Source organism: Anoplolepis gracilipes, chromosome 5 (assembly GCF_047496725.1).
Source record: "Anoplolepis gracilipes chromosome 5, ASM4749672v1, whole genome shotgun sequence".
In the NCBI taxonomy this organism is placed as follows: domain Eukaryota; kingdom Metazoa; phylum Arthropoda; class Insecta; order Hymenoptera; family Formicidae; genus Anoplolepis; species Anoplolepis gracilipes.
In genome coordinates, this window is record NC_132974.1 from 2,541,692 (window position 1) to 2,567,217 (window position 25,526).

Consider the following 25,526-nt stretch of genomic DNA (forward strand, 5'->3'; position numbering starts at 1 on the left):
CGTTGTTTTTTGGCGCGCGATCTAGCGTCGCCATAGAATAATCATTGTTATAGATACACCTCTCGATATTATTAATGTTACCAAAATTTCTTCGTCGCCGCAGAATATTCAATGTTATAGATAGGCACAACTTTCAATATTCTTATTGTTAATGTAAACCAATATTTACATTATTAAACAGAAAACGATTTTATCATGTTCTATATGTAATATTTATTTTACGTCTTTAAACGAATTTATGGTTGTACTCGCGTTACCTTGTATTGTAAACAAAGCGATCGAGCTTATTGTTTCCAAGAATCTCCTTCTCTTATACGTCCTTCTCTCTTACTCACGCCGTCTCTTCGTCGTGTTGTCAACATAATTCTCTCTTATTGTTAGTATCGTCTCGACTGTTACGTGTTGCGGAACTGAAATCCTCTCGATTCATTTTGTGTCACACGGATATGTTATTCACACGATCTGCAATATTGAGAGTTAAAAGTGAGAGAATAAATAATTAATTATATAATATAAATATTACATATATATAATGCATATATATATATATATATACATATAATATTACATATATAACGCATTTATTAATGATAAAAATTATTATATGATATATTATTTTATTCGATATACAATATATACCGTAATCATTCATTTATTTTGGACATGCGTTAATGTCATGCACTCTTATAAATATATATATGTTTACATATATGTATAATAAATTTTGTGAGAAATACCTTACATGTGATAAGATGATCACCTGTTTTATCAATTATCTGAATTACGATCGCATTCAAGTTACTGAGAATAAATATCGCGTCTACAAGTAATTGGCAGTATCGAGCTAAATATCAGTTAATTGTCGTATTACACGTAAAATACATATATATCGCTATTGGTAATTCGAGCGTGTTATATCATAAAATTTATTGGTATCGTTTTAATCCACGTGTCGTTTGAACTTGCGCGCTTTTTAAAATATTGCGCGACGCGAAATCGCGGCGGCTACGGCGAGTGGGGAGGAAGGCGCGCGCCGCCATTGGCCGACGCTCGCGACTCGCGACCGCGTCCCGTCAGCTGTACGCGCAGTCGGCAAGTCGGCTCCCAGCGCCAGTCGTGTATCGTGGACAATGCGGACTCGCGCGCAAATGGCGTCGCAGTGCCATTATGAGCGAGAGTGTGTCGTGCAGTAACGCGTACGGGCCGCGTCCGGGCGCGGTGCCTCGCGGCCCAGCCTGACGGCGAACGTGCGGAACGAGCTTGTTGACGAGTAAAATTATACACAAGGAGGATAATCCGACGCTGTTGTGGAAGCCATACACAACGAGGATAAAGGCGACGATAGAGTGGTAACAGGAATTGTGAAATAGATCCAGAAGGTGAGTGTGATACGAAGGCTCGTCTCGTCCCGTCTCGTCCCGTCTCGTCCCGTCCCGTCCCGTCCCGTCCCGTATCATATATTGTGTCGTCTTGTATTGTTTCATTGTGTGCGCCTATGTGTTTTATTTCGTATGTAATGCGCGCGCGTGTGCGCTCGTCCGTTCGTACGCGGATTGTTTGCGCGACGATGTCGCGCATTGAATCAACATCTGGTGCGCGACGTTGAACAAGTGTATTTTTTCTCGATCGTTTTAAGGAAATGATAGCCATAAACGTGAAATGTGAATAAGGGCGACTCGTGTACGCGAGTTCTTAACTGCATTATTTGTTCTACGAGGGGAGAGAAAGAGAGAGAGAGAGAGAGAGAGAAAGAAAGAAGATAACACAGAAAACGGACGGCATTGATGACGATAGAGAAACGTGCGGGCTATTTCCATGAGACGCGAGACAGGCGCGCGATAAAAATCGAGACGCAGAGCGGAATGACGTGATAAGAAAAACCACGACGCAACGCATTCATGTTGATTTCTAACGAGCTTGGAACAGTTTGCCCCTTGAACAGAGAAAAAACGTAAATAAAAGGTGAAGAGGGGAAGATGATAACACGAAACACACCTCATGATTCATTACTTGTTTTATTTGTACTCGATTTATCAATTTACTTTATCTTTTCTATTTATTTATTTATTTATCTTATTTTAATTATACTCTATTTCTTTATTATTCTTTTTAATTCTCCTTTTCTCTCTCGTTTTGATTCTTTATCTTAAACACGCATTTTAGAAAGAGACAGTTGCAAAACGTAGATCTATCATTGAATTGAAATATATATTGTAGATCCGTAATAGAGTTGCGTATTCATAGGTGACATACAATACATATACTGTTGCCAAATTCTCCATTTTTTAATACGTTACGAGAAACCACTGTAAACACGCGTGTTCGATATGTTGTTAAGGTGTATCGTACGATCTCACAGTCCTTAGAACTCAATGAAAAATAGAAATTCCTAATTCTGTTTGCTATTAAAGGAATACTTCGAACTCTTATTTGTTCAGTATACAAATATTATATTATGTCGAGGACATTTTTTTTTAACGTTTCGAGCAAATCAAAACAAAGTAGTGAAACGAAAACAATTCTATTACTCTAAAGTACGATATCTTTTCTACATATATCATTTGACATCATTCAAGAAACAAAGAAGATACATTGGAAACATCAAAGATCTTTTGTATTTTTTCTATTTAATATTTTTATATTTTTAATATTTTTAAGCGAATTAAAGCGAACAGTGACAACACAAACAATAAACACGATTCTATTGCACCGAAATGCATAGAGTATGTCTTGTCTTTTTTACATTATTTAAATAAATACGAAAAATACAATTACAATAATATTAAAGCAGAATTAAATTGCGAGAACTGTGTTTAAAATTAATAAGTATTAAAAGTTTCGTATATAATATAAATTATTGCAGTATTAATAAAAGTGTAAATATTATAGAAACTTGTTAACAATTTTACTTAATTTTTACTTAATTTATTTTATATTTCTTGCCATAAATACATATTTTTGTTTCAATTACATAATTATTAATTAAAATTTTACTATGATGCATAATTATTTAATAGTATAATTATAATTTAACCTTATCTTTTATTAGGAAAATTTTAGTTTATACGAAATAAATCCATGAGTTAAAGAATTTTGGTTTTGTTACAAAGTTGCATACTTACGCTTATATGCTGTGATTAGCATGTTAATATTTTGTTAAACATCTAAAGATATTATGTTAGTTAAGATCATCTTAGCTTATCGAATCTACTTTAAATGTTGATAAAAAAAGTGTTAATTGCTCACGTACAGAAACGAGATTAATATGTTGGCACTAATTGCGCGAAGTTACAATCTATTTATTATATTTATTTTTATTTTTTTTATCTTTTTACTTTCTTTATGTCAGTAAAAATATACTAATAATATACAAGCACGCAAATAAAATTATTGCATCAAATTAATCAAATTTCACACATAATTAAATACTTAAAACTTAGTATTGAAATTTAAATATATAGATAATACACATGAGTCATTTCCTAATTGTGAGTATGTCTAGATTAAGATATTATATATTATATATGGCGAAATTTTCCATTATCTAATTAGAAATTTAAATCAGAAATATGTCAATTTTTCTGATGGATCAAACAGAAGCATGTCAAATATCAAATCTCGTCACCTAGAATCAATATTAAATTTATCAAATAAATTTGATTAACGTATCTCGATATTGTTTGTAATATATTTCAAAAATTACTTATATTTTATTTTGTATTTTTTTTTTTTAAATTGTTTTCTATAATTATTTTTAAACGAAATATTTTTATGCATGAGCAAATTCTCCTATGTGTGACATTTAACGCTGTTTGTATAAATATCCATTTTTACTTAGAAAATCCGAAAACTGTAAGTGAAATACGTACGACATTAATAAGCGAGCGGATAAAGCATTTGACTTCGCCCTGTGATACAATCAGCTCGAGAGAGGGTCAAAGGGTATTTAACATTTCATAGATAGCGAGAAGTACCAGCATGTTACAGAATAGAATTGAAAAACTGGCTATTTTGCTTTTTGAAAAGAAAAAAAATTTTAATAATTTTAGAAAAAAAAAAATAATTATGTATGTATATATGTATATTAAAAAATTTTTTAGAATAATTGACATAAATTAAACATATTATTCTTTAACTATAAAGATTATATATTTTAATACGCACACATCGATAAATAATCTCTCGTCGTTACATATAACTTTTTTATCTTTAATGAAACTTTAATTTGGATTTTAATTAAAGATATTAAAATTGGTGTGATAAATAATCATTTTCTTTGCCATTTTTTTACGAAGGGAAAATTGTCGCTGAATTAATCGTAAAAGGTGCAATTAAAAAAATGTGTAAGATTTAATTTTTACATTGACGATTAAACTTTCACGAAAATATTCTGTGATGCTGAGTTAATATAATTCCGAGAAAACAATTTTGGCAAAAAATGAATAGTTTGCACTTCTCCATCATCCCCATTTTATTATGCATACGATTCTCAATATCAAGGCACCTTAATTAATTGTTTCGCGACGCGTAATGTTGATTTTGCTCATCAAAAAATAAAAAATAATGTGCCAACTGTTGCAAATACTTGCATGAAGCTAAATGCATGTGTTCAGCAAGCTTATAGGAATATAAAAATTTACGAATCGTATGATCGTGGTCGAGGCAACTCAATTAAAGATGAGTTGCGTCAGATGCTACTGAAGCACCATCTGGGACTTGGTGAAACTAGCTAAATGATAACGAAAAATCCGAAGGAATAATCGGTTATAACGGGTGATATTTCGATTCACAAGTATATCGGTCGATCCAACGTAAACTTCTCTGTTCACATTAATAGATCGCGTTAGTTGGATCGAATCATTTCTATGAGAATTTGTGTTTCGTCACCAATGTTTCGTGAAGCGAAACCTCTATTTCAGAGTGACACGATTGCTTCCTTAATTGCCGTTTCTTCTATTTATAGCGTCGTTATCTGTACTCTATATTAAATTAAGTATAGTGGGAATGAAATCTAGAGCTCCCTACAGATTCTTGAGATCGGAAACCATATCAAGTATAGCCGGATACAATTAATATACTTCTAAAACTGAACTATGATAGTGTCAATAAATAAATTGAGTCAATAACGACATCTTACTCTTTAACAATCAATTAAGTAAAGCTAAAATAAAATTTTAAAAATTATTTTTTGTGGTTTTAAAAAATGTTGACTCGACTATAATGTGTATTGCGGACATGGGAGTATAAGGATTATTTTCGAGCTAAAATAATTAGTTAAACAGATTGTATTAAATAATGGACAGAGTATGTTTTTTCATTAGTCAGTCATCACATGAATCTATAACAAACAAATCTTACCTTATCTTACATTTGCATAATCATGATTCAGCAATGTAAAATTAAAATCAGCTTATTTGAAATATACTAGAGCATGAATTTAACAGAGAATATTCCATTTTCATGTGGGGTTTTCGCGAAAAATGTTTAAGAATTCCATTTAAAAAAATTATTCTGAAATAAAAAGATGTTTATTTTCTAGGATGTTTACTTAATCTTAAGTTTCTCAGATAAAGATAGTAAAAAAAATTTGTTATCTAACAATAAAATTGACCGAATCATTGTTCGCGTTCATCAGTACATGGGACACGTCGTCGCGTTGAATTGTCTCGGCTGCGTTTAATTTTAGCTGGCATATAGTAGTACAGTTGAAAGAAGAGTTAACATATACATAAACACACACTGACCATTGAAAATTCCGTCCAACCGTTCATGGAAATCGATGTTACGACTATAAGATCAATTGTACGTTTTCGGTAATACGGTCATTCACCGAAAAGAGGCGGGGATCCGATTATTTCCCGCACGTGTTATCGCGAAATTAATTACTTATCGGTAGGAAACCTTCACCAATTGAGACTTTCATACTTCATAGCGTGAAGGCTAAAAAAAAACAACTGATTGACAGATGTTTCATTATATTATATCGCTATAAAAACATTCTTTTACGCAATTTTTATTTTACGCGCACATATAATTACACGCGTCATAAAGTGTGTATGTGTATCACTTATCATATTCATAATATATCATATAATTTATTTAATGTGTTTAAGAGAATTTAACTTTTTGCCGAGTAATATTATTTGTCGAAGTTAGCGTGGAAACATATATATTTATGTGTCGTATACAACTCAGCTTTGAAAAACATGTATAAACTCGTATACCACAATATTAATTCCATAACATTGATTTACATAACGTGTTTAAGCAGCTGAATTTTATAGCTTAAACACATGATCACACAATATCTCTTTTTCTCTCTCTTTTTCTTCTCTTTTGTGCCATTAAATATGATATATTTATTGTTAGAAAAAGGGGTGCGTTGTGAACTGAGTTTATCGCAAGCTCGATAACTGAAACTTGTTGTGTCTGTCGAGCCTTTTTTCTATCATGTAGACTGTAGGCTGTGCTGATTTCTTGAAACGAGGTCTAAAATCCTGTCACATTTTACTTCAACGACCTTATTTACTTTAATTACAAAATATAAATCAGATACAGTTGAGTTTTTCTATTAAAATTCACAAATCTGTTGTCCATAATTGTTAAAAAAAAATCGGTAAATGATAAAATGTTTTAAGTAAATAATGAAATAAAAATATTTAATATATATTTTCTAAATATAAATTTTTACAATAATATTTATCTGTTATCGGTTGCTCAAATATATTATTTGTTCATGAATTAAATATACGCAATGTGACTGAAGTTAAACATTTCTTTACAAATTTTTTTACCCGCGTCAACTTATTTGCCTATCAATATTATCTCACAATCGCACAATGTTAAGAGCCTTCGCTTTCGTTTTCCAATTCATTTTATTCTTAAAACGATCGAGAAACTCCCAACGATAGACACGAAATAGACACACGAAATAGACACACACTAGCGTATTGAGACTCGAAGGGACGAATCGTATTCGCAGAGTATCGAGGATGCAGGCGGAATTAATCTATCGAAAGCCGATGACGAGCCAGAGTGGTTTTCATCGTGCTGGCAATGATAATAAACGGGAAAAGAACGGCGGACGGGACTCGCGCGAGACCATTCACTCGGGCCATTTTATGGTGTCGGACTTTGAGGCCGAAGCACAGGACGATGAGGACGATCTCGCTGTGCCGGTGCCGGACCAAGAGGAGACGCAGACCACCAGGTTCTCCATCTCCGCACCACCTGGCTTTTTTCACGACAGATTCACCAACAACAGCCTGTCGTACATCAAGAGCTCCTCGCAGCAGTTGAGCATTGAAACGTCCTTGAATAAGCTTTTCCAGTGCATGTCTCTCGCCTACAGGTGAGTTCCTCCTTTTTTTTCCGGTAATTTTTGATGATTACTGAACGAAATAACGATAATATAAATTTAAGCTAAAATCTACGTTGAATGATTTATTATATAATTGAGAAACTGGTGTGTTCTCTCAAACCTGTTAAATTTTGTATTTTTTCTAAATGGGAATTATATAGATGTTATATAGCTGTGCAACAAATTTAATCTTTTAATTTTATACATAAAGTCTGAGAAAAATTAAAAATTACTATATAAAGGTTTTTTTCAAAATTGTATAAATTATTTGCATCACATATATATAACTTCAAATTAAGAATTATTTATTATAGCATTATATAATAGGTATTATATATGATTATATTGTCTGTGAAAGTTTTAAAAATTGCGAACTTATTGTTTCTTCTCAATTCATCTTTACTTTGAATTTTATTAATGTCAATATTACTAATCCAATATATAAAATTAGAGGATTATTATAAGCTTTGAAAGATAACACGAAAGAATTGAGTTGGTCGAAGCTTTCTTATTTTTCTCAAAATACGAAACACGATGTCTTGATCCTCTTTTTTAACAGCAGCACATTAAAATATGTATTAGACGAGGTCAAAGAGACACGAATTATGCCGTCTTCAAACGTTCGAAACGTTCGATAATCAATTTTATTGACTGGTTAAGTGAAATAAAAATGTAAATGTAAATGACAATAGATCTATTCGTTACAATTTTATTTTTCCCACTTTCTTCTCTTTTTTAAATGCATACCTGTTTGTATTTGTTTCTTTTTTCACAGAGATAAAGAGAGATATAACTGAAACGAACAGATCTTACATTTATAAGATGGCTTTATTCTCTTACGAAGAAAAATATTCTCTTGTTCTGAAAATAAAGAGTCGGCAACGTGTTTTGCTTGCGTTCGGCAACCGGACAAATGCTTTGCCGGTTCTAGGCTGACTAGTAGCATTCCCGCTGATAAAAGACAATTGAATTAATGAAAGAGAGGCCGTAGAACCAAACAACAACACTGCAATTAAGAGCGGTCTCGCTAAAGTCGCGCTCAGACAACGGAGAGCACAGCTTCTGTAGACAAGTTCCGTTTTTCCTTTGGCGCGAATGTTTCCCGTTACCGTAAACATATCAGTTAAAGTTAACAGATTTAACTGTGATCCTACTGTATATGTTCTATTTTTAAAATTGTTTATTAAAATTGATAAATTTAAATTTAAAAAAAAACGAAGAATCAATTAAAACGCTAAATTGTATTTATGAAAAATAGATTTATCAAAATGATAAACATATAGATATAGACGTGTGAATGAACTTGACACACATAGTAAGAAATGCAATTTTATGATATAAAAAATTTGCACAACGCAAAAGAATAATACGTTGGTCGAGCATTGTGTTGACGTATATATACAATGACGTTAGGTTACAGTTAATCAGCTCATTGTGGCGTGCATGCAACAAAAATTGCCATAGTTATATACAGTTTTAACGGTGCTGCAAATGCAGAAGTTTTTTTGTAAACTTGATAAATTCTTAATAACTTAGAAAAATATTGGTCAAGTTAATTATTTTGCAATCAAGTTATTATAGCAAATCAATTATTTTAATTTTTCTAGTTAATATTTGTTAGGCGTGACCTTGTTGTCTCCAAGAAATAGTAAAAGAACAATTTGATGTTGAATATGCAAATAAATGAAACCAAAAGATTTGCTTTCTCATATATTTCTATAATTTATTTTTTTTAATATAATGAAATTATTTTTGATGTAATAAAGGAATTGACTCTTTAACATATACTACATTATTAAAATAATATATATGTAAAACATACTTAAAATAATTAATTTTTTATAGTATATTTTATTTAGTTACTTATTTAGTTTGTCACGTGTAACATTTAATACAATTTGATGCAATGTAAAGTTGTAAGTCATTGTTGTTAAGAAAGCAGACGTAATCTTAAGTTAATATTAATAATATAATTTAGTCGAATAGTATCATGACACAATATAATTTCAAATAATTCCCCGATAAATCTAACCGATATCACGCTGCATAATATCGATTTCTGTCTTGACAAACATGAGGCCAAATTATATCTTTGACGACCCTGGAAAACACGTCATCATCAATCGATCTTGTTGAACTCATCGCATTATTGGGGCGATCAAATTTTGAAGAAATTGTCTTTTTCGTTGTGATAATGACAAAAGTCGCAATGTAAACGGTCGTATAACGATATCGTAAATTGTATCAACAAGCGCAGTACGATAAACTATTTCTGATATTCTAAAATAACGAATGACATAACAAGATATTCAAGTTGCGCGATTTATAAGAGACTTTTTGTGTATCGGTTACGTAATGAATTAACTTCATTACGAATTCGTTTTATCTCAAGCGAATTTTTCATTAATAAAATTTAAATTTAACCATCAAGGTTTGACGTGATTAACAAAATGTTGTAAATCAAGGAAATACGAGAAAAAACTTATTTTATTTAATGAATTTTTTATCTCGTAAAAATACATAAAATAAATCGAGTTATTCGTGAAGGAAAAATTTTTTTTAAATGACAAATGGCTTTATTTAAGTACGTGAATGAATAATTTTCTAGTATAAAATCTCGATTCTTACATTACATATATATACAGATTTGAATAACAAGATGTTGATTTAATCGAGATCTAGGTTGGGCATTACATTGCGGAAAAGAAATAAATGCAGTGAGTAAGGATTAGTTTGCACAGTAGTAGTTATAAGTTGAAACGTATCTGTTGGAATTCTTGTTTGGAATGGTATTACTACTTTTGACGTGGAATTTACGGTGAAGTTAAATAAAAATTAATTTTGGCAGTTGTAGTCGAGTACGCTGATTAAGTAGTTTCCATCTTACGATGTAGCACACAATGACTTCATCTTACAATACTATCCAGTGGTTTTCCAGTAATAATATATTTTCGCAAACAGCCTGCAATTTAAAATTGATTCGGTACGTAAATTTAATTCGTTTTTAATTACAATTATTTCTCAGGAAATTCTTGATCGAAATTTCCATTTCGCATATATCACATATGTATTAAACATCACGATGAATTAAAATAGGTTCTATATTTTAGAAATATTGCAGAAAATATTATACATTATATCTTTGTATATTATTTACGTAATTTTCTGAAATGTTTACATCCTAACTGATTCATCATGCCAGAAAAAAAAATAATCATACTCATGATGCAACAATTGTGAATTGAAGTTTATGTTTTACGTTATCAATCTAATACTACAATCTAATAAAAGCAGAAAGCGCATCTTAATAAATATTCGCAACATATATGTCGTATTTTATCTCATTTACTCAAATTCATATTTATATATTTATTTATTATGAATTATAAGACTATTAAATCTCTCCCATTATCATTTTATAAAAAAACCTATCGATTATTCATCAACATATTTATTACATTCGCAACTAAAATTCATATTTATATATTTATTTGTTACAAATTATAAAGCAGACTATTAAATCTCTGCCATTATCATTTTATAAAAAAACCTATCTATTATTTATCAACATATTTATTAAATTTGCAACTAAAATTTTGAACTTCTCTACTGACTACATAAAAATTATATTTACAGTAAGCTATTAAAGGGATCCTAAAGCTGTTTTATATTACGGACCAAAATCTAATGGCAATATATTTACTTAATATAAAAGTTGCAATTTATACACATAAAATAAAATAGGTTCCTTCTGTAAGAATTACATGAAGGAATATTTGTGAACTTTTAGAAATGAGTTTAGAAGCCTTGTAAAAACAATTTTCTTTAACAAAATGTTTTTTATCTAGACTTTTAAGCTCATATCTCAAAGTTGACTAATATTCCTTCATGCAGTTTATATCTGAAATTTATCTCATTTTGTTGATACAAACTGCAAAACGTTTGTATCAAACAATTATTGTTACGATCTGGCTCTAGAAGTTGATAAAAAAACTGTAATTTCTTAATTTTTTTCTTTATTACATAAAATTGCATAAGTTCCTAAAGGGTTTTGATGTATATTTTTATCCTGGAAAAGACTTTATCATTCTATACAACCAATAAAAACATTGAAAATACAAGACGGGTTTAGAATTTCCCTTAAAATTCAAACATATTGAAAATTTATTAAAGTATATTGTATATCAGTATTGAATAGATGTATGTATTGGAATTATAGAATTAGAATTAGAGTTATTCAATTTTCTGAATATGCATATATAAATCATTTGTATGATGCCATAATGTATTTATATACATATTTTTTAGTTTTTTGCAAGAGAAAATCTAGTTTTATTAATAATTTATAAAAATTTATTTTTATTTTTGTATAATCTTTAATCTCTTTTAAAATAAATTATTCTTAAACTACATTATATTAATAATAATAAAGAGTTATATGAATGCCAATAAAATGGATTTTTTTATGATGTCTTAAATAACGCAATATACAAAATAAAATTAGGTAATCAGGAAACATTTTAAATAGATTACGGTCACTATCTCGGTATTATATTTGAAAAAAATGAACGGATTTTACGTCATATTAACTTAATTTTTACTATATCAACAGTCCATACGTTGGCTATTCGTTCTTACTGCATTTCATGCTACATAATGCATAATGTTAAATACAGGTTATACCATTGAATTAATCGTGAGATTTCATCCCGCGATAATGATGCGGAATATAAGAGCATAAATGTGTTCAAGAAAAATTTTTGCTGAGTTGGCGTACTGCGGAAAGTAAAATCTATCAGACGCAATTCCTTCTGCATTCTTGCAAAATAATTTACGTTGCAAGGTTTAAACGTGCGTTATGAGTTGAAAAAGATATATTTTATTGAAGAATTTTTATTGTAATACTTGACAGTACTGACAATCAAATAGACTTGCCGCTTTTATTAGACCATCTCGGATTGCTGACGTAAATCATAAACTTCAATTTACGATCGTTGCATAGAACGTACCATTAAATATTCTTTATTTGAAGACTTAAGAATAATTTATTCATACTAAAAAAACATTATTGTATATTGTCAAATTAAGTCATTAATTTCAATAATATATATTTACTTATAACTTTATTATTGAATACATCGAATACATGAATTATTAAATACATCGAAGAAACTTCCAATTAATGTCCTAATTTATTCTACATGGCAACATTCATTTCTTCCTTCTTTTTTCTAAGCGCAAAATGTGTTTTATGGTTACTCACTTAGTTTCATATCATATCTCATAGTGTGAACGTATCCTCAGTTTTTCCTTACGTAAGCTCTGTCTGCGTATCATGAGAAAGTTTGCTTTCTTTGCATGCTATCACTTTACGCCTTACATCAGCATATTGAGATACCTCAACTCTATCTTTGCTGTTGCAGTTATATAGTAAAATTCATATTGAAAATGATGACAATTGCTTGAAAATTCAAACCGATGATTTTTCGGAAATAATTTTTAACTTATGATCCCAGCATTTAAGAAACAAATTAAAATACAGTATAACATAAACAAATAATAAAGCCAAGTTTTGCATCGGATTTTATTATATACTTCGGTGCATAAAATCCTTTCTCACGTGTAACATTAGAAGCTGCATACTTGCTGAGATTAACATCGACTCCAAGAAAGAAAAAGAAAGCCAGAGATCGTCTTAATTGTATACCGGGCGTATCACTTTCGCGCGCGACAAATCGTGAAAATGCGAATCACGCTAGATTACCGTAAAAGCCCTCCTCTCTTCAATGTGTCGCGCTTAACGTGTCTTTTATCGACACAAGGCCACTGCGTCATCACACGAGCCATACATTCGTAGTACGTACGTTACGCTGGTAAACGTAACACCTCCGTACGTCGCGCGACAAGCAAGACGCGTGCGAGGCTGAGAATCCACGGGCGAGTCGAGAGGCTCGCCCACTGATCCAATCGGTGGCCGGAATCTATTTCCGTTCCTTAGCTATTCGGCCCCGTGTATTTACAGTACTCAATAACATTGCACGGAAACTATTTATCATTCAATTGCTATTCGAGGAAAATGCCGGCATTTCCTCACATGATACAGGAATATTCCTCGCGTTTCCATTCTCTTTAATGAACGATTTTTTTCAGCTGAAAATTTTTTTAACTTACTTGAGAGAAGCTTAATATATATTAAATTCTAATTAAATTTTGTAATCTAGAATACTGTTTTATAGAAGTTTAATATTATATATTTTTGTAAGACTAGCTCGAAAAAATTTAATCTAATAAAGTTAATAATTAAAATTATAAATCTATATGTGAAATTAATTTACTCGTTAAATTATGTCCCAAATTATATTTAAAACATCCTGTATAACGAGAGATCCGGGACAAACGTTGAGAACACGCGACGAAATTAGTTTCCACGGTGTGATCTTTGCTCTCTTCTTATAATTCAGATAATTAAAGCCGCCAAGCGCTTAAAATAAGAACGATATCGAGGAATTCGTCGGTTTAACGCTTATCGAAGAAACCAACTGCGGAATTTCTTTTGTTCATTCTATACCCTCTTTGTGTTTTATTATCTTTTTTTTATTTTTATTTTTGAAAATTGTTTTATAAACGCGATGCACTATCTGTTTTGTCATCCTATTAAATTGCTCGACAAGACGATAATAATCGCGACTGCGCCATGTGATGGCGATGGCAATCAGAGTCGCATATCGTGCAACAAGCAAATAAATCGTTATCTGATAATGAGATTCTGTAGCACTATGTTTCATTAAAGCTATGAAAAATGAAGAAGGACTCGATAACTTGGCGTACTTTCAGACAAACAGAATTTATTACAACATTATGAAAAAAGATTTTTTCGTTAATTATCCTATTTAACTTAATTTAATCAATAAAGGGGAGGAAGTAATAGATTGTATCACTCAAAATTCTTGAAAACAGTAAGAATCTGTATTTATTATTATGATTTCTACAACTTATATTTATACAGACTGCTTTTAATCAGTACATTAATAAGTAAACAGTGGAATTATTATTAACAAAAATTTCTTTAAATAAAAGGATTTTACTTTATACTTTATACTGTTTAATTAAAGCAGTAATTTTTCAATGATTTTCTCTTTCCTTCGTCTTTCTTAAATTCTATCTGAAATTTTCAAATTGATATTAAAGCACGTTTTTCACTTTAAACTTTGCATATTTTTGAAATTAATATATCACGATCCAAATCAGTTAAGAGAATTTAGCAATTTTATTACCATTAATGATGTAATAACTTATCATTTTACTACCATTGATGATGTAATAATTAATAAACAAAAAAGTCAAAAATCTATGCAATATTATTTATAATATATACATATTTTTTGCACAAGTACATATTGAAATTGCATTTAATTCATGAATAATTTTATTATTTTCTATTACAGTGGAAAAGCTCTTAATCAGGGTTAATCCCTGGGAGAAAAATACAGTGAAAACACTATGGTTAAATTCCGATTTTTACTGTCCCGGACTTTATCTAATGGATCTAAACATGCAAAACTTATAAAAATAACTAATATGTAACACTAAAATATATAAACTAAAATTTATATAACTTTATAAAAAAAATATGTTGTTTTAATTAATAAATTATATTAATCATTATATAATTTTAAAAAATTACATTAATAATAATAGTTTTTTTTCTCTCTTCCAAATTAATTTATGAAATTTTTAAAACAAAAACTTCGAAAATATAAATATTACTAAATTTTATATTTTTTCTTAATTTAATAAAAAAAAATATAATGGTAAGAGAATTAAAAATTTTTATCAATATAGCTCTAGTTTGCATTTTTTTCAACATTTTCGAAAAACAAAAAAGCTAATTTATTTGCTACATCGATTCCTAATCTATTATTATGGACTTTATTTTGGATAAAGCTTAAATAAGAAAACACTCTCTCAATTAGTGATTATCGATAAAAAGGTTTTCTATTTATTTTTAATAGAAAATTTTTTATCAATTTTTTTTTTCCAGAAAATAGTTTTTATCACTGACATGAATTTTATACAAAAATGTAGAATTTTGCCAACTTTGCACTTAATTCATTATTTTTCTTGTGTAAAATGAGGTTTTTATTATATTATTACTATAAAATAAAATAATTTTATATAATCTTTGCAGTAATTTTAAATAACAAAAAACACAATTTTACTTCTTTATTTCTTAAATATGTGAGAGAAAGAATATTATACATAATTACAATTCTACTTTTTGTAGTATATTTTTACGTATAACTAATTAATTATATATTTTATAATTATGACAATTATATCTAATAATTTTGTATGATAATTTTTTTTATTTTATTGTTAAGTATATTAAAACGAAATAACCAAATTGTCTTATAAAAATTCTGGACGGGAACGATATGACTCGATTTGTCAAAGCGATTTCTTTCTTCAACCATGCTTCTCGACCCGTCAAAGTTTATCTAATCATGCACACACAATTAGAAAAATGAAAATGGCATTAACTCGGAAAGAAGAATTGCCCGAGCAGGGTCTAATGCCAAGGAGAAGAACTCTCGCCATCGTTTGTCACGAGATACGAGTAAATGTAGAAATCTTCCGACTACAGATATTTTCTTACTGTTGACTCTTCGTCAGCGATATATTGACGAAGGAGACGATAACGAAAAGTTCATCTCAGGATTACGTTCAGAAATTAAAAATAAACCCGTTCCTCTGCGTAATTTCAATGGTTAATATATTAATATATATATTTTGATATCGAACCAACGAAAAATTTAATATTAATATATAAGATATTGCTTATTAATATAAAAGATTATTATTTTATTAATATAAAAGATATTTAATATCTCTTATTATGTTTTATTATAATATTACTGACCAATCTCTGTATTATAAATTTACTTCTTGTTTATATCTATATAGATATTAAAAATTACAAATTACAAACACGAATAAATTTTAAATAATTTTATAAATAAATTAAATTTGAGAATTATATGATTATTGAAAATATAGAAAATATTGATGTGATAATGATACACTTATGTTTTACGACGCGAAATATACTTGTATTCGAATATTTGTCAATTTTATAAAAATTTTTGAAAAAATATATTTTTAATTATGTTAATGAAACGCCAGGGAAAAGTATTATATGCATAAACGCATGGTTTGTTGAACTCGTGTGGAAATTCACTAGGCGTTCTAATTGCGTCTCAAAACTCTCACAAAGCAAACAGTCTTTTCCTTGCGATAGAGCAATAGCTGATAAATTTGTCGAAATCATAAATAAATACTCTCGTTTACTGACAAAACAAAATCGTTGCACGTCTAAGTATTTAAAATTACTGCACCTATTTCACGTAAATGGAAATTATTGTATTTAAAAATTGTTATAAAAGTTATGAAATATGCAATATTTTTCTCTGAACGCTTAGACAAATTTTGCAAATATATTCTTCAATTATTTTGCAGTCCTAAAAAAAAAAATTTGTTCCAAATTTGAACATAATTTTATTTTTCATGTAACTCAAGCAAATTTTATTTTTTTTTGTAATTTTATTTTAAAGAGTTATATGATATTTAATATATTGAAAATACATTATAAAATAAGAAGAATATAATCAAATGACATTCTATACGTAAAAATGAAACAATTATATTAAATCGTGAATATGGAATTATTTTTAATTAATTATACAGAATTCGGATCTATAGTCCCCACAGTGGGTATGACGTATGGGCATTTGGATTTGTTCCAGACAGAAGCTGACATCGCCCAAGTGGAATCGCTTTAAAGGTATCAGATTAAGATGGAAGGACAAGATCAGATTAAATAACGTGATCTGGAGATGCTGGCATATGCAATGTAAGAAAAAAAAAACATTTAGCGTTTTCGTTAGTTGATCGGTACATATATAAAAAATAATCAGCAAAATTAAAATATCTCCTGATCTAATTGTAATTTATCAAAGGAATTTTTTTATTTTATCAGCAAAATATCGTAATAATAATCTTTACAAGCTTGCTTTGTTATCTTTAATATACTGTCGCACATCTACAAGTTTAATCTTAATCTTCATCGCATATATTCTCAGTCAAAATGCTAAATCGAATTAATTCTCAAAAATGCTTTTATTTTAGTTTAAATACTGTCCATAGTTGAAGCATTTTATGCAAGAACTCAACAAATTTATAATTTGTTAGTTTATTTTTAATACAACTTTGTATTTAAAATGGACTGACAGATATCTTACTCTTTTATATTTAGAGTGGCTCAAAAATTTTTTAATTATATCATGAAACCTACCATTTCTTTAGCCAAAACGTTTCAATTTGAATCTACTTCGGTTCATTGACAGTTAATTACTGTGATACACAAAGTGCTGCTTTTATTCGAATTGATACAACTGCCTTGCTATTCTTCATGTATGACCAGATAAATAATTATCCGTCTATTTAAAGAGCTCCATCTCCACGTACTTCGCACCAATACTCACCTGGCTTACGTCCAACTTATCATTACGAGCCGGAGAAGCTCGTTTTATGTGTATACATATTTCTTAAACTTAATCAACTAATCAATTCGTTTAACGAATACGAAAGATAGCTCGGAACGAAGTACCGAGATGAGAAAATTCATAAAGAATCGAAAAAGAGCAACATGTTTTGCATTTATTTTTTAGGAATTACTTATAAAAAAAATTACATCAAAACTACTAAAAAAATTATTAAAATTATACAAAAAATAATCTGAAAGAGAAAATATAATCAAATTATATACATTATTGCGTATCTGTGTTCTAACACATATCTGCATTTGTTATATGAAGCAACGATAGTAAATATATATTCATTATAAACCGTAATTATATCTCATACTGTTTTTTTTTTTTTTTAAGTGCTTATCATCGACGTGTACTACACGTTAATAATCGTAGTATAACTGTGATGTTAAGCACGGCAATTGAAGTAAACCTACATACATATATTCGACTTATCGTCCAACAATTACAAGAACATGCAGCTATAATTTTTACTTGAGATGCATAAATTATTTATATACCGTTGAAAAATCACAACATTGGATTTTTTATTTATTTAAACTAAAATATTTACAATTTTTATAATCTTTTTAGGAAATTTTAACAGAGTAGAGCAAACATATAAAAGTATTTTCATATATTAATAAAAGCAAAAATTCAATATGTATTACATAATATATAATATACATAATATATAATAATGTATCGCGATATTTGAAGATTTCTAAAGATGAAAGATCATATTTTCAATGGAATAATTTTTTTTCCTTTTCAGTTATATTGAAGCAAAATACGCTGGTGTGCCAGTTTGCATCGCCACTTGACGTTGATACTCATAATAAACCTGAGGTATGTTTCCTACATCTCAAAATTTCAACAATGTATTACATTTTTACAAAATGTTTAACGTGTAATTAATTATATTATACAAAATGTTATTTGCGAAAATTGAAAGGAAAAATTATACTGTAATTTTCTATAATAATTATTTGATCTTGTTTGATATCAGCGAATTAAGCAGATTGCGTACATTAATATTAATGATCATTAATAGCCGCGATTTGTATTATTCAGTTTTATTTAATTACGCAATTGGAAAGTGTCTTTATCGCAATTGGCAGCAGCTCGTTTGATTAGATAATTGCGTTGTAGCAGCGATAATTCTTCGAAATCGCTAGCAAACCACATTTCGAGCAGAATCGCGCATTCGAAGAAGTTAAAAGATCCGAATAAGCTCATGAAGTTGCAAAGTGGTTTTTTTTTGTCTGACAATAAAAACTACGCTTAGTGTGAGCGTGAATCAACGACAGTATCTCTTTATCAGGCGGTGGTCTTAGAAGGAAAATACTGGAAACGAAAGCTTGCGGCCGTTACAGCTGAATACAAGAAATGGCGCATGTTCTATCGAAACAAGATCCTTGGCTGGACAAGCAAGGATGGCACAGAGATGGTACGTAATATTTAAAAAATATATATTATAAAAAGCTAAGCTATTGTTAAGAGAATATAAATATCTCCGTTGCTTTGTGGAAAAAAATGTGGAATAATAAATAATACACACAAATGAAGTATAAATTTTTAATCTTTATAATCATATCTAAGCTTGAAAGAATAATTACTATGGTAATAGAGAAAAAAAATTTATTCTAAAAATTCTTGTTTTAGATATTTTAATCCAAACTTTTCTTTTAATAGATATTTAAATAAATTCTTTTTAAATTTTTCTTATATTTTTTAAATATGTGCAAAATAATAAATAATATATATGGAAAAAAGAAACATGTTTCCTTATTTTTTATTACACAAATACATAATACATAATGAAATTTGGTTTAGATGGAATCAATGGACATGCTAGATTGGGGCAATGGAGGCGGAACCACCGGTAATTTCGGAACGAGTATAGGGAATGTATTCGGTGGTATCAGCGGAACTCCAGGCGGAGAGAGTATGATGGTTGATGAAGATTATATGGAATTGATGACTGACACCCTCTTCTCAACTATCAGCTCAAACCAACCAATATACTTCCCCGATCCTAGAGAAATAGGTAAATTTTATTTTTTTTAAATAATCAGTTTTTTTGTAATTGTCAAGATTTTTGCTTGTATCTTTTCTCAACTCTTAATTTCGAATAACTGTGTGTTTCTTGTCATTAAAAAATAATAAGTCCTTCGACAAGAATTAATATCGATAATATCTTAATATCAATATTGATAAAAGATTTAATGATTGATTATATAATACGTTTCTGTAGAAATTTCTTTTTATTCTGTGCATCATACATTCTGTACGAGTATTACGTAATATGAATTTATCATATGCAAAATGTGATTCCATAGCCCGTGGTGCTGGTTTAGCGGACTTCATGCAACCTAGTCTATGTCCTTTACAACCAACTCTGGATGACTTTATGGATACCTTAGAACCATTGCAAGGTATATACAGTAATGATGTATGATTGATTTTGAAATTTAAACTTGAAAAATGTTTCTTACATATTGCACATGTACTTTTTTTTATCTTGATTCAAGAATACCTAAATTCGAAATTGCCTCCCGTACCTGAGGAGGACGATATGTTTCGGAATAGCAGTTTAAACACTAATTATTCTGATCTGGACCTGATGACACCAATTAATCAAATGAACGAAATAGGCGAAGATCCAACGACGATAAAGAACGAACAGACTTCGCAACAACAACTACAGGAAGAGCAAGAGACTAGTATGCAGAATCTCCAGTACACCGCCAAGATATATACTCAACCCCAACCTGAATCAGCAAATGTATATAGGAATAGCATGTAAGTACGAAATAATTACGTCTTTATGCAAATACAATAAAATTCGATGTTTATAATTGACGAATATATCACAACACTTTTTTGTTTAGAACTATGAATGAAGATTACAATGCTATCCAGCCAAACTTCGAGTCTACCACGACGAGTCAATCTGCGCGAGAAAAGAATAGAAGTAGTAGAACAACATCGAGAGGTAGCCGTATGATACAACAATCCCAACAGCAACAAAATACGTTTCAAGTGACGAGTGCGCAGCAACAAAATCCGGGATTCCAACCGCAATCACAGCAGCCGCAATCTTATACGATGGGAATTCAGACGATACAATTAGCACCGGTACCAAGCCAGCCGCAAACAGTACAGATTACTGCTGCGCTAAATGATCAATCTGCAACGGTTAACTCCAATCAGATATCCTCGATTGCTGCTGCTGCTGTACAGAATCTAGTTAGTGTGCAACATAATTTCGCTGCGCAAACCGGTAACTCGCCGTTGCAGACCCAGCACCAGGCAATAAGGTCCTTACCGACCACCTCTCCGATGTCTACTAAGCCCTACAAGATCGTCCAGCCGCAGCAGCAATGTTACAAGTTTCCGAATCTTGTACAAAACCTTAATGCTCAACAGTGTAAATTTAACACTAATAACTTCAAGGTAAAAACAAGTGCTTGTCTAACGTTCATGAAGTTTATATGGCCGAGATGAGTTAAAGAGACATTATATTTATTTTTTAGACACTTCCTACGCAACAAGTAGTATCAGTTTCTTCGACGGAGCAACCATCACAATCACAGATATTGCTACAGTGTAGATCTGCCAGTTTGGACCTTACTGCACCTGCTCTGCATCCAACTAAACTGCTACCTCAACCGACAACGTCCAACGTGGAGAAAGAAGAGATTTTTGCTGTACCTAAGGTCTGTATCTTATGCATGTATAAAATAGTTTATGTGTTGAGAATTAAAATATTTTTGAAATGACGCAAGCTATTGTAGAAAAAAATCATGTTAAAGAGAATAATCGAATTAAATCTTCGACTCTTTTTAAATAACACATATTTTTTAAATATTCAAAATTATAATTAACTCTTACAACAAATTTAATAGCTAATCTACAAACTCTCGAAATCGTTCAATGTACTTACACATATAAATAAACACTAGTTATATAAATTAGTTTGCTACTAATAAATTAGTTCAGATATACCGGTTGAAAAATGTTTAATTATTGAAAGGATTGTATTGCATTTCTTTAGTACCAAATGAAAGGAAGGAACAGATCACGAAGCAGCTCCTCTTTAACAGCACCCAAGATACATCCACCACCATTGGTATCCGCAGTGAGCGATCCAGCTCTGAATTTGAATAACAATGTCTTGCTTGCACATTTGCTTACAAATAGTATGTACTTTCATTATAATATTATTCATACAAGAAAATATACATAGTTTATTAGATTCATATAACTACACAACATAACCTCATAACAATAATAATAAGATTTAATTATATTAGTAAAAAATAAATATTTGATAAGTGCATTGCCTAATCCTCAATCAATGTTATCTTTATGGTAGAAATAACACAAGTGACGACTGCACAACATATCACAACTCCAGTGACTGTTCAAACAATGCAAACATCTAGCATACAACAGCAGACGCAAACGCAGCAACAGGTATCAAACTCTACTCAATTTATATTATACATACATATACAATTCATTCAAATTCATTAAAAATCATTTATATTTTTTGCAGGCAATGCAACCATCTACAACCCAACAGATTCTTTTAAACACTAACAATCAAACGCATCAGTCTCAAAATAGTCCTGGTTCACCCAAAGATAGCAGTTCTAATGCGCACAGCCCCCAGGCTTTAAGCCTTAGTCCATTGCACAGTCCCATGAGTATAGGTAGCCCCTTATCGCCCACTCGTGGATACATCAAGGGTGAATCAGAGAGAGGACAATATAAAGAGCAGAGACGTGTCGGTCATATTCATGCAGAACAGAAACGTAGATATAATATCAAGAATGGTTTTGACATGTTACATAGTTTGATACCGCAGCTTAGTCAAAATTCGAACGCGAAATTGAGTAAAGCCGCAATGCTGCAGAAAGGGGCAGATTACATTCGGCAGCTCAGAGCAGAGAGAAATCAATTGAAGGAGGAAATGGATAGCCTGAGACATCAGATTGAGTGCCTTAATACATCTATTAGGTATGTTCAAATAATATTAATCTCAATAAATCAAAAAAGCATTATAAATACTAATTATTCTGGAAATAATGTGTCAAAAGTGTAATAGCGTTATAAAAACGAATATGTAATTATATCTACATTGGCTAGTCTTAAATGCGTTATGATGAAATAATATTCTTGTAGTAATTGTCAATCTATGCTTCCTGCAACGGGTGCTCCAGTTTCTAGACATAGAACTAGCAAAATGAAAGAGATGTTTGATGAATACGTACGTACGCGCACACGAGAAAACTGGAAATTCTGGATTGTATCCTTTTTTTCTCTGACATTGCATTTCAAAAAGTCAGCTCGAAGTAAAATATACAAAATATATGTATAAAACTCTAAAGGATTATCTTCCTTAATAAGATAATCAGTTCAGTGCATTGTTGGAACCACTAATGCTATCCTTCAATGCTTCAGTCTCGACTGCGAGTATCGAAGATTTATATAGAAGTACAATATTGTGGGTAGAGCAACATTGCTCGCTCGTCGATCTCAGACCAGGTTTGTATGTAGGATGAGACACCTAAAAAGATACACATATTTTATAACACATACTTTTAGATATTTTATTTTAGATAAAAAAAATAAAATAAAAATAAAAAGAATAAAATAATACAAAATAATTAATAAATCCATACGGCAAATGTTTTTATACATCTTAATTAAAGTATCGTTTTCAGCTGTTCTGAATTCTCTAAGGAATTTGTCTACTGCCACTGATATTTTATCAAATCCGGGTCGTCTTCCCGAGGAAGCACTCGCGGCAGTTAATCGGACGGATCGTCGACGATCCACGCAGTGATCAGTGCGCAAATTCTTGTTATAATCTGTTTGTATAAAAACGTTCAAGGTTTAGATATATATACAAATGTAAGGGATGATAGTTACCGTATAGCTTAAATTATAGTCTATGCAAAACAAATAATGAAAAAGTTTGTTATTTGATAATAACAGAAATGCAAACGAAGAAATAAGAGTAAATGCAATTCCTCTTTTTACGATTATATTGAAATTATAAAATTTATTATAGAATAATATCTGATATAAAGTGTTTTATATATCACAAATTTAAATAAAATATATGCATAATATACATATTATATGTATATTATGCAGTATATTTTTTTCGATAAAAAAATTAATTGTTTTGTCTTTTTCTTACATTTATTTGTATAATAGTATAAAATTGCATAAAAAACGTAATTCTAACGTAGTTCTAATAATAAAAAAACATTTTTTTTAATTATAAAAAATTACTTGTAGTGAAAAGAAGACTACTTATATGTTTATATCTAATTGTCCAATAATTAATGATAAATTAATAATAATGACAGGAACAAATATTTACGTTATAAATTTTTTTATTATGAAGAAACATATTTCACTATTTTGAGAAATATCCAGCTGATATAAAAACAATAAATACGATCATTAAATTATGGAAATTTATAAATTAAAATTTTTACTGTTATAAAATAATAATTGGAAAAAGAAGAGATTTTAATAACTTTATCTTTTTTTTTAATTGTTAAATAAATATATATTATATATAATATATATATTATAATATTAATTATATAATATATATATTATCACACAATTAATTAAAAATTATTAAACACAATGTAATTATTAAATCATTACAAATTGTACTATTAATAAAAATAGTTTAGAATCAATGCATTTCTTTGTGGAATTTGTGTGAAAGTTAAATAACATTAAAAATAATGGGATCAATGCCATAAATCATATCATTTTTTTAATAAACCAATAAAAAATGATTCAAGAATTGAAAAAAACAATTTTTGCGAAAGGAAGAGTAAGGAGAAATAAAATGCAAATATCTTTCTTAATATGAATTATCAATTATTTGATAAACACATTGCTATGGAATTATAAAATTTATTTTAGAAGGAGATATATATATACTTTATAAAAAATCAATGATTATATAGATAATATAAAAAGGGGATTGCTTACAAATTGCATACGTTTGCACTGTTATGTAATATGAGATCTTTATTATGAAAATTCGTGATGTACAAATCATTTGCAAAAAAATTTGAATACTGAATATAGTTTAAGCTACAAAAGAGGCTTCTGTATATTGTAGTACTTTTTTTTTGTTAATGTAAATGTATATAGGTAAATTTATAATTCCACAGATAAGAGAATAAAACAGTTAATAATCTGAAAATTAAATTCTTTAATTTGACATTTTATTGTGTACTTTGTGGTTTCATTTTAGATTGTACAGGAATTTTTCTTTTTTTTCTTTTTCTTTTACAAAATGCAATATATAGAAGCCTTCTCACACAGACACACACACATTGTGTATGTACATGATAAGTGATAAATAATGTAAGTGAACTCGTCGAAAAGGGATGTTCTTTTGTACAATATGTATCATAAAGATTCACATGTTATTATTCCAATGTTATAACAACATGAAGAAATCTAAACTATTGTATTTTATTTTTTCTATACCTGTAGCACATTCATTACTTTTAACTATTATAAATAAC

General features: G+C 29.5%; 1 protein-coding gene across 3 annotated transcripts; it reads left to right on the top strand.

The window, feature by feature from the left end:
• The first annotated feature begins 1,101 nt into the window (after positions 1–1,101).
• On the top strand, positions 1,102–25,463 carry Mondo (MLX interacting protein mondo). 3 transcript variants are annotated; one of them, XM_072893227.1, is made up of 16 exons: positions 1,102–1,379; positions 6,983–7,351; positions 17,164–17,270; positions 18,722–18,795; positions 19,271–19,396; positions 19,783–19,996; positions 20,289–20,384; positions 20,481–20,751; positions 20,841–21,405; positions 21,486–21,668; positions 22,007–22,151; positions 22,328–22,428; positions 22,511–22,974; positions 23,140–23,263; positions 23,373–23,502; positions 23,682–25,463. In XM_072893227.1, the coding sequence occupies exons 2-16, from the start codon at positions 6,993–6,995 to the stop codon at positions 23,801–23,803; spliced, it is 3,081 nt and encodes a 1,026-aa protein (XP_072749328.1). In that variant the 5' UTR covers positions 1,102–1,379; positions 6,983–6,992; the 3' UTR covers positions 23,804–25,463. The 3 variants fall into 3 exon arrangements, with proteins under 3 accessions (XP_072749328.1, XP_072749331.1, XP_072749329.1); XM_072893230.1 differs by lacking the exon at positions 1,102–1,379 and having other exon boundaries at positions 7,211–7,351; positions 17,168–17,270; XM_072893228.1 differs by lacking the exons at positions 1,102–1,379; positions 6,983–7,351 and adding an exon at positions 10,104–10,343.
• The last annotated feature ends 63 nt before the right edge of the window (positions 25,464–25,526 follow it).

Bases quoted from the DNA above. Each gene is read 5' to 3' on its own strand.
- Mondo (XM_072893227.1), top strand. From the start codon at position 6,993: ATGCAGGCGGAATTAATCTATCGAAAGCCGATGACGAGCCAGAGTGGT. The intron at 7,352-17,163 runs GTGAGTTCCTCC...GATTTGTTCCAG, and splicing joins TGCATGTCTCTCGCCTACAG to ACAGAAGCTGACATCGCCCA. The intron at 21,669-22,006 runs GTCTGTATCTTA...GCATTTCTTTAG, and splicing joins AGATTTTTGCTGTACCTAAG to TACCAAATGAAAGGAAGGAA.